The sequence below is a fragment of the Halyomorpha halys genome, unplaced genomic scaffold (assembly GCF_000696795.3).
Source record: "Halyomorpha halys isolate HHAL.00 unplaced genomic scaffold, Hhal_1.1 Scaffold494.1, whole genome shotgun sequence".
Lineage (NCBI taxonomy): Eukaryota > Metazoa > Arthropoda > Insecta > Hemiptera > Pentatomidae > Halyomorpha > Halyomorpha halys.
In genome coordinates this window covers 1139056-1150878 of record NW_027110283.1, presented here as the reverse complement: position 1 = coordinate 1150878, position 11823 = coordinate 1139056, and the positions used below count along the sequence as shown (strand labels likewise).

Sequence of the window (11823 nt, the reverse complement as noted above, 5' to 3'; positions counted from 1 at the left end):
CATTTATTTCCGTTTCACTATATTTTTTTTTTTTCTTCTAAGCCCCATGGATCCAAAGGGTTTTATATAGTGGGTTGGTAACTATAATTATCTCTTGTTCTGCATTTCATTCAAATGCATTTTAAGAGGAGAATGAGGAAAGGGATTCGCCTGAAAATTAGAATATAGGCTGAGTCTGTTGTCTGATGATTGGATTTACCATTTATAATATCAAATGGGTTTTAAATGTTGAATGGAAAAATTTAATTTGAGAAAAAAAATTCTACTATAATCGAACAAAAATAAAACAGATAAATAATAACAATGCTCTGACAAACAATAACGTATTTTTTATTTAAAATTGGTTTCTATTTTCTCATTTCTTAAATGGTGGAATGTACTTTGTCTATATCTCTACCCCTTATGATTTATTATTGAAATTTATATGAATCTAAACCCTTCTGATGTTTCATCAAAAACTGTTAGTTTAATAACACGAGTATTTCTAAGAGACATGGGACGACTTAGATAGATTTAAAAAATATTTCTTTCCTGTAGTCAAGAAACTCTAAATCATTAACATTCGATAAGAGTTTGATAATAAATAAGTAAACTATTAAATAGTTAAATTGAATGCAATAAGAGTAAAAATGTTTATGACTGGGCCGTAATAACCTTTAATGAAAAAAATGTTTAAAACTTATATAAACAAATTTTAAAGGTTTCCTTGCTAATAGAATGAGGGTCGAAACGTTGTAGAAGAATAAAAACAGTAAGATAAAAGCTTTAAAAGAAATATTAATTTATTTCAATTTAAGTACCTATTCTCGAACAAAAATAATAATATATAATTAAAATTATATAATAATAAACTAATAGTTGCTATACTTAAACTAGTAGATAAATAAAGAAGGATTAATAATTATTTTATTTTCTATAACTGCTTTTGAATATTGAATTCTTTATAGTTTTAAAAGTATTTTCATTATTATAGAATATAAATACAATTGTTTAGTATTATTTATTATCGATAGGTGACACCAAGTCATCCATCAACCGTCGTGCGATGCACTTCACTCTTCTTAACCGTTGAGACAAGTGGTATCACTGCAGCCACTTTCATGAAGTTAATGTATTTAGTAAAACATTTACATATGTAATATTTATTTTTTAAATTAAATGTTTACATTAATAAAATAAATAAGACGGTATGGTATATATAATAATGAATACTTATAAACAGAATTGTACTTTATATCAATGGCTAAATTCACAGTACATTTTCACTAACTTTAAATAAATTAAATTAGGAAAACTATAATTAAATTTTCTCTTTATCACGAAAATTAAATTCTTCAATTAAAAATTAATAAACTCTTTATGACACATCCATATTATAAAATCAAATCCTTTAAACGCCGGAACCATTCATCAATATATGTAATTATGATACATACTCCAAAGCAAATTATCAATAAAAATTATACTGTTTTTTTTTATAATGAAATTACTACGCAGTTACAGCCGGTGGTGGGGAATAGAAAATCATTTGTTTACATATACTACTTAATAATGATGTAATTGGAAGATAAATGATACTTAGAATAAATTGTTTTAGAAAAAGAAAATCATAAAAAAAAAAAAAAAAAAAAAGAGGAGGAATAATTGAAGTACGTAATTTTACATTTAAAAATTATAATAGCTTTTACTGTTGGACTTCATAAAGCCATGAGCCCAAAATAACGAGAAAAAAAATTCAGGTAAATGTAATACACAATACAAATTCCTTTAAATATCTTTCTACAGTAATAGGATGAAATGGATACATTTCTATTTTTAATGTTTCCCATAGTAAATATTGAATAAATACAATTATTCAGAAGTTAAGAAAAACTAAACTAAATGGTAAATGCCCGGTAAAAATTAACATGAATGAAAAAGAACATACAGTTAAAACAAAGTAAAAATTGTAAATCAGGGAATACAAAAAAACTTTAAAATATAACAAAGTGGAAGTAAATTTGACACAAGAAGTGGAGAATATAAAAAAAATAATTAAAATTCAGGAAAATGTATGACTCAATATATAGATTTTTAAATGTCTATCTTAAGTCAAAGGGCGGACTGTTATTTTTAATTTTTCTCTTATTGGACACTGGAAAAAAAATAGATTCAGAAATTAGATTTTTAATATTAGCTAAAGGAGTAATAAAAAAATAGTAAGCAGTAATGTAACAAAAAAGAAAAAACAATGGTGAATCGGGGAAGAAAAATGACTTGAACAATGACTAAGTTGACTTACACAAAATTGGAAGCAAAGTTTGTCACAAGAAGCAAAGTAAACAATTTTTTTTTTTTTTTATGCCGATGAAAGAGAACAACTGAAGTAAAATTTTCAAGTGATCTTAGTAATAAATAACTCTAGTTTATTTTATTATTTTTCTTTTTGAAAACCGATATACAAAGTAAACACGTTGTTGACATACTCCTGATCTTCAAAATCAAAATTTCACATTATAGTATCCTTGTTCATAAAAAAATGAAATTTACTTTTATTTAATAAAATTGAATATAATTTTCGAATTTCCATCACTGAACTCCATTCAGATTTCATCAATTTTGTTAAATAAAGTTTTTAATTTATCAAATTAATATAATTTACTACGTTATTTTTATATTCTTAGTATATTTATATTCTTAGGTAGCTTCATGCATTGTATTACTATTTGTTTTTGTTTCTGTGTGTTATCATCAACGTGTATTATAATCAGTTCACCATGCTTAAACAAAATTCTACTACTATAACAGTACAGATGATTGGCCACTAAAAAAATAAATAACCATTACAAAGGGTTATTTTAGAGGATTTTTTTATTTATATATATCAGATTTTGGCAAATTCACAATTAATCAAAATTTAATTTGTAAAAAATAAAAGGAAAATAAGATAAAAGCCACAGTACCTGCTTGTCATGCTTCTTCTTGCCGACCTCGAGGAGGTGAATGATAACCTTATCTACGTCCAGTTGCTGCTTCATGACCATGTCGACTGAGGAACGACTGTTACCGCGGGCCCCTCTGTCGGGGGACTGAGCGTCGCTGTTCGCAAGAGGAGCCGACCGGACCCGAAGTATGGCGAAGATACACGAAGTGTGGGGCTTTCGTGACGGAGATGGGATGATAAGACAGACAGGTCGTAAATCAGAGAATGTTAGGATGAATCGAACCTTCGGTAGCATCCTATTGGCATAACCAGGGCAGGCCTTTCCCAAGCGAAGTGTACACGCTATGTCTGCTCAATTTGTTTATCTACTCCATGGGCTTGCTACTCTTCCATGTATGCGGCGGTGAAAGGAAAAGTGGTTTAACTCACTTTTTTTTTTGTAAATATGGAGTTATGCATGTAAGGAGTTATTTGCAAATATGAAGTCTGCATTCTTTCAAATCTACTAGATGAAATGGTAGCAGCAATTTTTGGCATGCAAATGATATCATCATGTTGGTAGGAAAAATGATGTATACAACAATTTTCTATAAATGTCCTACACTATATATAATGACTTACGAGGTAGAAACTAAGCCAATGATTATATTCTGAGGAAAGGACCCTCCTCATTTATTGAATTTTAAATAGCTTCAAGGCAATTCGAATCTGTATTTATCTCTTCACTTTAATCATAAAATTGAAAATGTAGTCAGGTAATTGAAATTACTAAATTTTAACTATCTCTCTATTCTGATTTGAAGGACAGTGTGGGTTTTTTGTTGACCGTAGGTTCAATGTGAGAAGACGGTTGATACACAAATAAGAGAAGTTTGAACCAAAGCTTCGGCCTGAATTCCATGGAGTTATCAACTGCGTATGAATTTTCTGTTCACAAGTCTACAAGTGGATTTTTGGTGAGGGAGAGAGGAGGGTACAAAGAACTTTTTTTTAGGGAAATATCCGTAGTATAGTAAGCCTGTAACTGTTCTATTCTATGATAAAGAAATGGTTAAGTCATTTTTTTTTCTATTTTCGTTGTGATGCTTATGCTGTGGGTAAAAAAAAAACTCAGATTTAGATGAATTTAACGAAATAAATGTGGTAAAACAAATTAAAATCGGTAAAATGCTTCTATTTTGTTTTTAACATTAGAAGGCTGAACTATCAGTAAAAGAATACATATGATCCTGATCAACTGTGTTTTTAAGTGAAACCAGAAATAAAAATAATCTTAGTAAAAATTAAAAAGTAATCCAGGAAGAAATGCCTAAACCGCATAACACACCTCTTCCATATGCGAATGACGTTCCTCTGACACCAAGAACAATCAACTCATTCTTAATTAGTTTCTTGAGGGATCCGCTTGGACTGCTAATAAGTTGGCTCTGGAAATAACTAGTAATAATACCGTATATCAGAGAAGGCTAAATAGTTTCAATAGAATCTAGTTGTTACAATCTCTCAACTCATGAGATCTTTCAAGTTTTTATTTTTATTCATTTAATTTGTTTTATTCTCATTATTATATTAATCCACTAATTGTGAATTTTCATCTTTATTATTCACTTCTAAATCCTTTCATTTATTTTCATTATTATTTTTTATTTAATTTTTATTATTATTGGCGTGACAGACCGTGGGGGTCCTAGGCCTCGCGCCATGTACTTAGGAAATATATCACGTGTTTCATGACTTGTTTTTCATAGGGTGGATTCATCACTCCCACGCCTATTTTTGTGAGTGCCACTCACAGGCTAACGGGCCTCACAAATGTCCGGGGAGGCTGTGAGTGAGTATTGTGTAATTATATGCTTGAAAAAATCTCGGATAGGGCCGGGGACTAGAACTCGCTAACTTAGAGTTGGCAGACAGGCACGCTACCACGCTGCTACCGTCACATCTTTTAATCTAATTTTTTTAATAATTATTATTTTATTTTTATATTAGTAACTGTTAATTAAATTATTAGTTGTCTCACTTGAGATCAATTCATATTGTACTTATCTAGCTTAAAAATTGTATAGCGTCCAGTGATAGTCTAGACCTAATAGTATTAGTAATCTAACAGTCTAGGCGAGTGATTCCCTAAGTGTGCGCCGCGGTACCGACATAAGGGCGCCGCGATATATTCAATTAAACAATTCGGCATTTTTTTTTTGGAATTTCCAGTTCTCGAAGTTTTGGGCTAAAAGTCGTCTATGCTGACAAAATTTCAAGAATGTAGCAACTTTGGAGTCTTTCATTGCTTTCTTTCCAATCAGCATGTTTTGAAACGGCTAGTGCTCAAGCACGGCTTCTCCACCCATGCTTCAGTCATTAAATAGTACGAAAATAATAAGTACCTGTTTTTAATTTTTTGCTGTTAATGAGCAATCAATTTTAAAAAGGAAAGTTTTCCAATTTTTCAAGAAAGTCAAAAATTATAAATAAATCCGATGTATAAAGGGTGCCGCGGAAAAATTCGATTATTTAGGGAGCCGTTAACCGAAAAAGATTGGGAACCACTGGTCTAGACTGTAATATTTACATTTCATTTACGTCTATCATTTGTATGCGTTATTTTGGCACCGACCGATAGATGTTGTCATCTGGTCGGACCATATTGGATGTAATTTTGAAAATGATTAAAATAAAATTAAAAAAACTTTAGTAAATTTAGAATATCTAGGATGGAATGTAATCGCCAATAATCATACTGCTCCTGACAAAGTAATATACACAAATAAAAATACTCATATTTAATTAGACATGTAATTTCTTAATATATAATAGAAAAACTACAGTTATACGTTATAAATTGTAATACGTCAAGCAGTATTATATAGTATCAATTCCAGTTGTCAGTGTGTTGGATGTAGCCCTTCAAAGGAGCCACTGTAATGAACCCAGTTGTGCATAATCACACACAAATAAATTAATTATGCAGTGTGACTCTGTGATGGAATCAATTCCAGATGACAATACAGTGTGTTACCAATTTATATGTTTTTATTTTAATAATCGTAAAAAAAGTTAAATATATTCCAATGAATTAATGAGTGTTTTAGTAATAAAAAAAAAAATCTTTTTATTATGAAAGTTTTTATTTTATGAAAAATACTTTCATTTTTATTTGATGAAAAGTGATATAATTGTTTAATAGATTCTGAAAAACCACGAACAAAAAAAAAAGCGTGGATAGAGTAAAAAGTTTAAATCCTCAAAATGTTCTTCTCGAATGTCAAACTCATTTCACATGTAAATTTTCAACCTATTAACTTAATTTTTGGTAGCTATGGAATTGGGCAGGAACTTAAAAAGTGCCAAAAATAAAATAATGGAGGTGAGAGAAAATGTTTAGGACTTCCAAAAGCCACTTGTTTAGCTCCAAGTCAATTTAAAACATTAAAGACTACAGAAATTTGGAGAGCACAGCATACTGACTAAAACGCACATCTGATTTTCTTCATAAGAATTCTCCAATTATCAAAAGCGTGTTCAAGGAGTTATGAAACGGATATATAATATATAAGGCTATGAAGCAAATGTGATTTTGGGTTGCGAATTTGAGGGTTACCCATGTTGTTATTAGGAACCTCATGCTTTCATACTTCGAACTTGTCGGAAAAGTATTAAGACATGATAGGTTGTACGGCGAACCTCATACCCGAACACTGATCGCGTATTCCGGCTCAAACCTTCCCACACACTTTCATACTTGAATGATAACAAACAATACAACGGAACGATCGTTTGACCCATGTGAATGTGAATGTGCCCCTTGAGACAGAGTCGGCGTACAGAGCTGGACCTAAAAAATGCTTTTCCTTAAGCCTGAAAGAGGAAGGTTAAATAGATAGATCCTTCATCTGAAGTGGACAGAAGATATTGGGGTAGTGAATTTTTTTTGTTTTTGTTTACGCCTTGCCTGGTCATTTCTGACATTCAGGGGTGTTGACCACCCTCTTCTGTACATGGTGGGGGATCAAGTTTTCATAATAAAAGTAAAGGCCGGCTTCCAACCAGCGCTGCTGCAGTAACCTGGTTCCTAAGGTAGACGTCTCAACTCCCTCAGCTACAAACAGACTAGTTGAGTCAGTGTTGAAGACATTGAGAATCTTGTTTGGAAAGCTCTTCAAGTGAAACTAAGAGCCAAATCTAGACCAGGTCCTCGGGTCATTACCCATAGTATAAATTAGACAAAAACTAGGAAGGATATTTCAACAGCTAAAAAGTCGGAATTTGAAGCAAAATTTCCAGTATGGGTCCTTTTTTTAAATGATGTCAGTGCAAAGATGGGTAAAAATTAGCTATAGTTGAAACTAATAGCTAACATTGCCATGGATACGGTCCTTATTCGTGAATGAACCATTAATAAATAAATATCTTATCAATGGCAATTTTAGCTATTATTTTATACTATGACTAATTTTTGCCTAAATGTGTGACTGGGAAGTTTTAGGCGCATCTTAAAAAAAATTCATGTCAAACTTGAAAATTTCGTTTTGTTGTTGTTTTTTAACCATTCACATTTGAAAAAATATATATATACTTACCAATCTAAAAATAGAATAAATTCATAAAAATATCAGACCAAACTTACCTTTTCTAACTTGAATTATATCAGGGCTAGAGAAATTTTCCAAAAAAAAAAAAAATCTGAACTTTCGATCAGTTTTTGCCAGGTAGTTTCTAAACGAACTTTCAGTGAAATTACAGAAGTTAACGTATAATAAAGGATTTGAAAAAAGCTGAATACGTAAACGTTTTGGCACCTTATACACAACACTAAAACTGAAGTATCAATAACTGTTTATTATATTGTTCTGTTTTTACCAAAAAAAAATTTGAAATTCTTGACACTATGTAAGATAAAAAACACAATTTGGTCTAAAACTTATAAATTCTATCTACTTTCAGAATGGATTTTACAAATTTTGTTTGGCAGATTTATTTTTTTAGCAGATAATGGTCAAACAGTGATAAAAAGAGAAAATGTAGGTTTTTCAAGATGATGGTTCCCGTGATAAAATATTTTGTTAACAATATGTCAGAAGTCACCAGAAGAAAACATTTCCATATATCATATTAAAAAATTTTCCATATCGGGATTTTTGCACCTAAGTATACCTTCTTTTAAAAAATTGACTGAACTAAACAGTTTATTCTAATTTCAGATCGGATTGGCAGAACATTTAGAGGCGGTGCTTCCGAATCATTAGCGGCTCTGGTTTGAATCCAGCCTGTAAGCATCGACTTTTGTTTATAGGTGGAACCTGAGAATCAACCCTTATTATTACTAATTTACAGGATAGGATTACAAACAAAAACAATACATATCTCAAGTACTTATAATTTCATATGAATAGTACTTTAAGATTATTTAAATAATAATTATATTTGCTCAGGAAGCCTGGAAATATTATTTCGTTTTCTTTTAAGCACAGGTAGTTAAGCTGCTAAAATATTCTATTCTCAAGTTATAAGCATGTGAACACTTAGGGCGCTTAAAGGCTTTTGCATTATTCCATGGTCCCGTTTGTCTCTGTAAGGGAGAAAACCACTAGCACTTACTTTTAAGTCTTACTTTAAAATTCTAAGCTTAATGGCTTCGACCTTTTTTTTTTTTTTTTTTTTTATCACACTTCGCAAAATGGTTTCCATTCTGTTCGACCTCTTTTAAGATATCGGTTCCATACCTTGTACGTCAATATAACAACAAAGATTAACTCAGTAAACATAATTAAAAAAATATATAACTAATTATATAAAAATATACAAAAATATAAATGAAAACGTTGAATGATTTAATTGAATCACTAGGAGTAAAAATGTACTAAGCCAAAATGTTTGAGAAGTTAGATTTTTGTATTAAATGCTGCATTGGTTCTCTATAAATTTATTTTGCCTAGCGCTATAATTTCAACATATTTACATTTAATAATATGGAATATAAATTATATATAACATTTAACAGGAAATGCTAACAGTTTACATGAAATTCTCTAAAATAAATTAATTTATAGTTGTTCGGACAAATTTTCATTTGCAAAATTTATATTCATTTGTGAATATCATAAAAACTACTACACCTACGAAGATAGGTGTCATAAACTACTTTATAGTAACTTAAATTTCCTCTATTTTGAGTGTTGGCAGACATTTGTGCGTCTTCTGGATCTAGAAATATATTTTTTCAAAAATCCAACATTTTATACGAACAACTAGAAATGAACATTTTCTGAGTTTATTTTGTCAAATATCATAAAAACTACTACTCCTACAAAGATAAATATATTGACTATTTTGTAGTGAATTTAACTAGCTTTAATTTGAGGGCTGACAGACATCTGTACGTCCAGTGGTTTCTAGAATGAAGTTTTTCATAAATCAAACTTATTGTCCGAACAACTATAAATCAATTTATTTTAGCAAATATCATGAAAATTACTATTCCTACGAAGGTATAGGTCATAAACGTGTTTATAGTCCATTAAACTAGCTTTAATCTGAGTGCTAATATACATTTGTACGTCACACAGTTCCTGAGATATAGATTTCTCAAAATAAATTAACTAAGTACTAATCTTTTAGTAGATTTTTAAAATATTTTGCTTTTTAAAAAGCTATATCTCAAGAGCTATTGGACATAAATAGCTCTTTTAGGGCTAATATTTCAGCAAATTTACTCTTCTTTAAATAATGTTCTGTTAGATTTTCGAGTGTTGTTGGTAGTTTTTAAGATATAGAGCTCCGAATGAAAAATTAATGTTTTTTTAAGGTTTTGAAACAGCCGCCATTTTTTATTCCCCCTACCTATACTTGGCAGACTCATCAATTTTGACTAGTAATCATACCTAGTTTTCATTAAAGTAATCAAAAATTGGGGTGAGATAACTGCCTTTTTTTCTTCCCGGCTCTTGTACTAAGAGGTGGCAGAGCCGAGAGATCGAACAAAGACCAGTCCAAAAACCGACACCCAACGGATTGGCCGAAAATTCAGGCCAACTTGTGCCAGCCAATCCAAATAACCCATCTACACGCTTGTACCAGAGCGAATTTGACATTGTTAGGTAAACGTGTATAGGCACCATTTATACATTATGATCTGACACCCAGAAACTGGAATATTTCACAAAATTGGGGATTCTTTTGCGAATTAGTACAGGTGATTAAAAAAAAAAATCATTATCCGGGACTAATTTTAGAATAAATGAACCATCTAAGAAAATTCCCTATTTTTTCATGTGGTTTTCCGAGATCCTAAAGAGTAGTGTACAACACAAAATAGAACTCTAATCACTTTTTGGGTGGATGCAATCCAAAATTTGTGAAAAAGAGCTTAACTGCCGATTGAATATGGAATGCCGAATGTTTCCGTAATCAAACGAATATCACCGAATGGCGGTGACCTAATTCTGAATTCAGAAAGGTAACTATGTATACAATGTCCAACATTGACTTAGTAAAACAAATGAACTACAAAGAGATCCAAGAAGTTATTAATAACGCTCTCAACCCGATTAAACCTACCTACATTAAATTCATTCGCTGTCATGACAAAACACGAGAAGAGATTTTAACTAAAACTGATTTCACTACAGATTTTAGAAGTAATTGAGGGTTTTGAAACCACAATAGAGAAATATTATTGCCGGCAATGATTTTCTTAAAGGGATCTCATAGTGAAGAGAACATAATAATAAAAAAAAAGTTGATAAAACATACCTTTTGCTAAGAATTACTGGTACCGTAGACAACTTCTATCAAGCTTTAATAAAAAGTATATTTTATATTCACATTTTCATATTTCATCGTATTAATAATGATAAACTTCTAAATACTTACTGAAAATCGGGCATCACAAATTCACACCACATTTAATAAGATTAAAATTAATAACACTGACATAACTAACTAACTTATAATCACATCTTAATTATCTTCTATAGTGATACTTCCCTCCATACAATCCCACTGCTGCCAACACCCATATTGACTAATATCCATACCAGGATGAAAAATAAAAACTATTTATTCAGTATAGAAGTATTTTAATACATTAATACTTGTGAAATTAATTCTACCTTATATATTATCTAATTATAAAGTTAAAATTCTCTATTTTTAATATAACTTTCCTTAACATTTCTGGGTCCCCACCCCGTCTTCAGACTTAGGCTACTTTTTTTGCTTGTATCCTTTTTAAGTACATCCATATAATTATATTTTATCATATTTATACTTGGTTTTTAGTTTACATGGAAACCTATATTTTGTTTAAACAGGGTAGTATATTAATTACATATGGATGTAAATCAACAAGGAGACATGGAAAAACCAAATGTTAGTCTGAAGTTAGAGAAAGGAGAAAAGTGAATTAAAAATAGAGACAATAAATAGGAAGAATAAATTTCAGAAGTATCAATGTATAAAGTAAATAGTCTTCTATATAAGAAAAAAAATTATAAATATTTTAATTTTTCCAATTTCCTTTGGATTTGAAATTTTCACTCATCAGCAAATATTGGCACTTGACAACAATAACTTTATTTTATGTTCAAAAAGAACTCTGTATTGATGAAATCCCATTTAGTACCACAAAAGGTGCTGGTATTGGTTTTAAAATACAGTAACTGTTAGACTATTATTGGAACAGGGAACAGGGCCGGCCATAGGGAGGTGCGACCACACCGGTCTTCCCACTAATAGGAGCCTTTCTCAGAGAATAAAAAATAATTGAGTTAAATCTTCTGTCTTACATTTTGAGATAAAAAAAACACAAAATGAAAAACATGACACTATGACACTGCTTCGAACAAAGGAACAGGCATATTCCTTTGTTCTGATTTCAGTTGAACATGGTGTCTATTAACAGA

At 30.5% G+C, this 11823-nt stretch overlaps 1 protein-coding gene across 1 annotated transcript in view; it reads right to left on the bottom strand.

Moving 5' to 3' along the window:
• Positions 1–3248, bottom strand: part of LOC106683549 (uncharacterized) — a 209374-nt gene extending 206126 nt beyond the window's left edge. The window contains exon 1 of the mRNA XM_014425079.2: positions 2943–3248. Coding sequence (XP_014280565.1) covers positions 2943–3218 — 276 coding nt within the window. The 5' untranslated portion in view covers positions 3219–3248. The remainder of the gene's footprint in view (positions 1–2942) is intronic.
• Positions 3249–11823: the final 8575 nt, after the last annotated feature.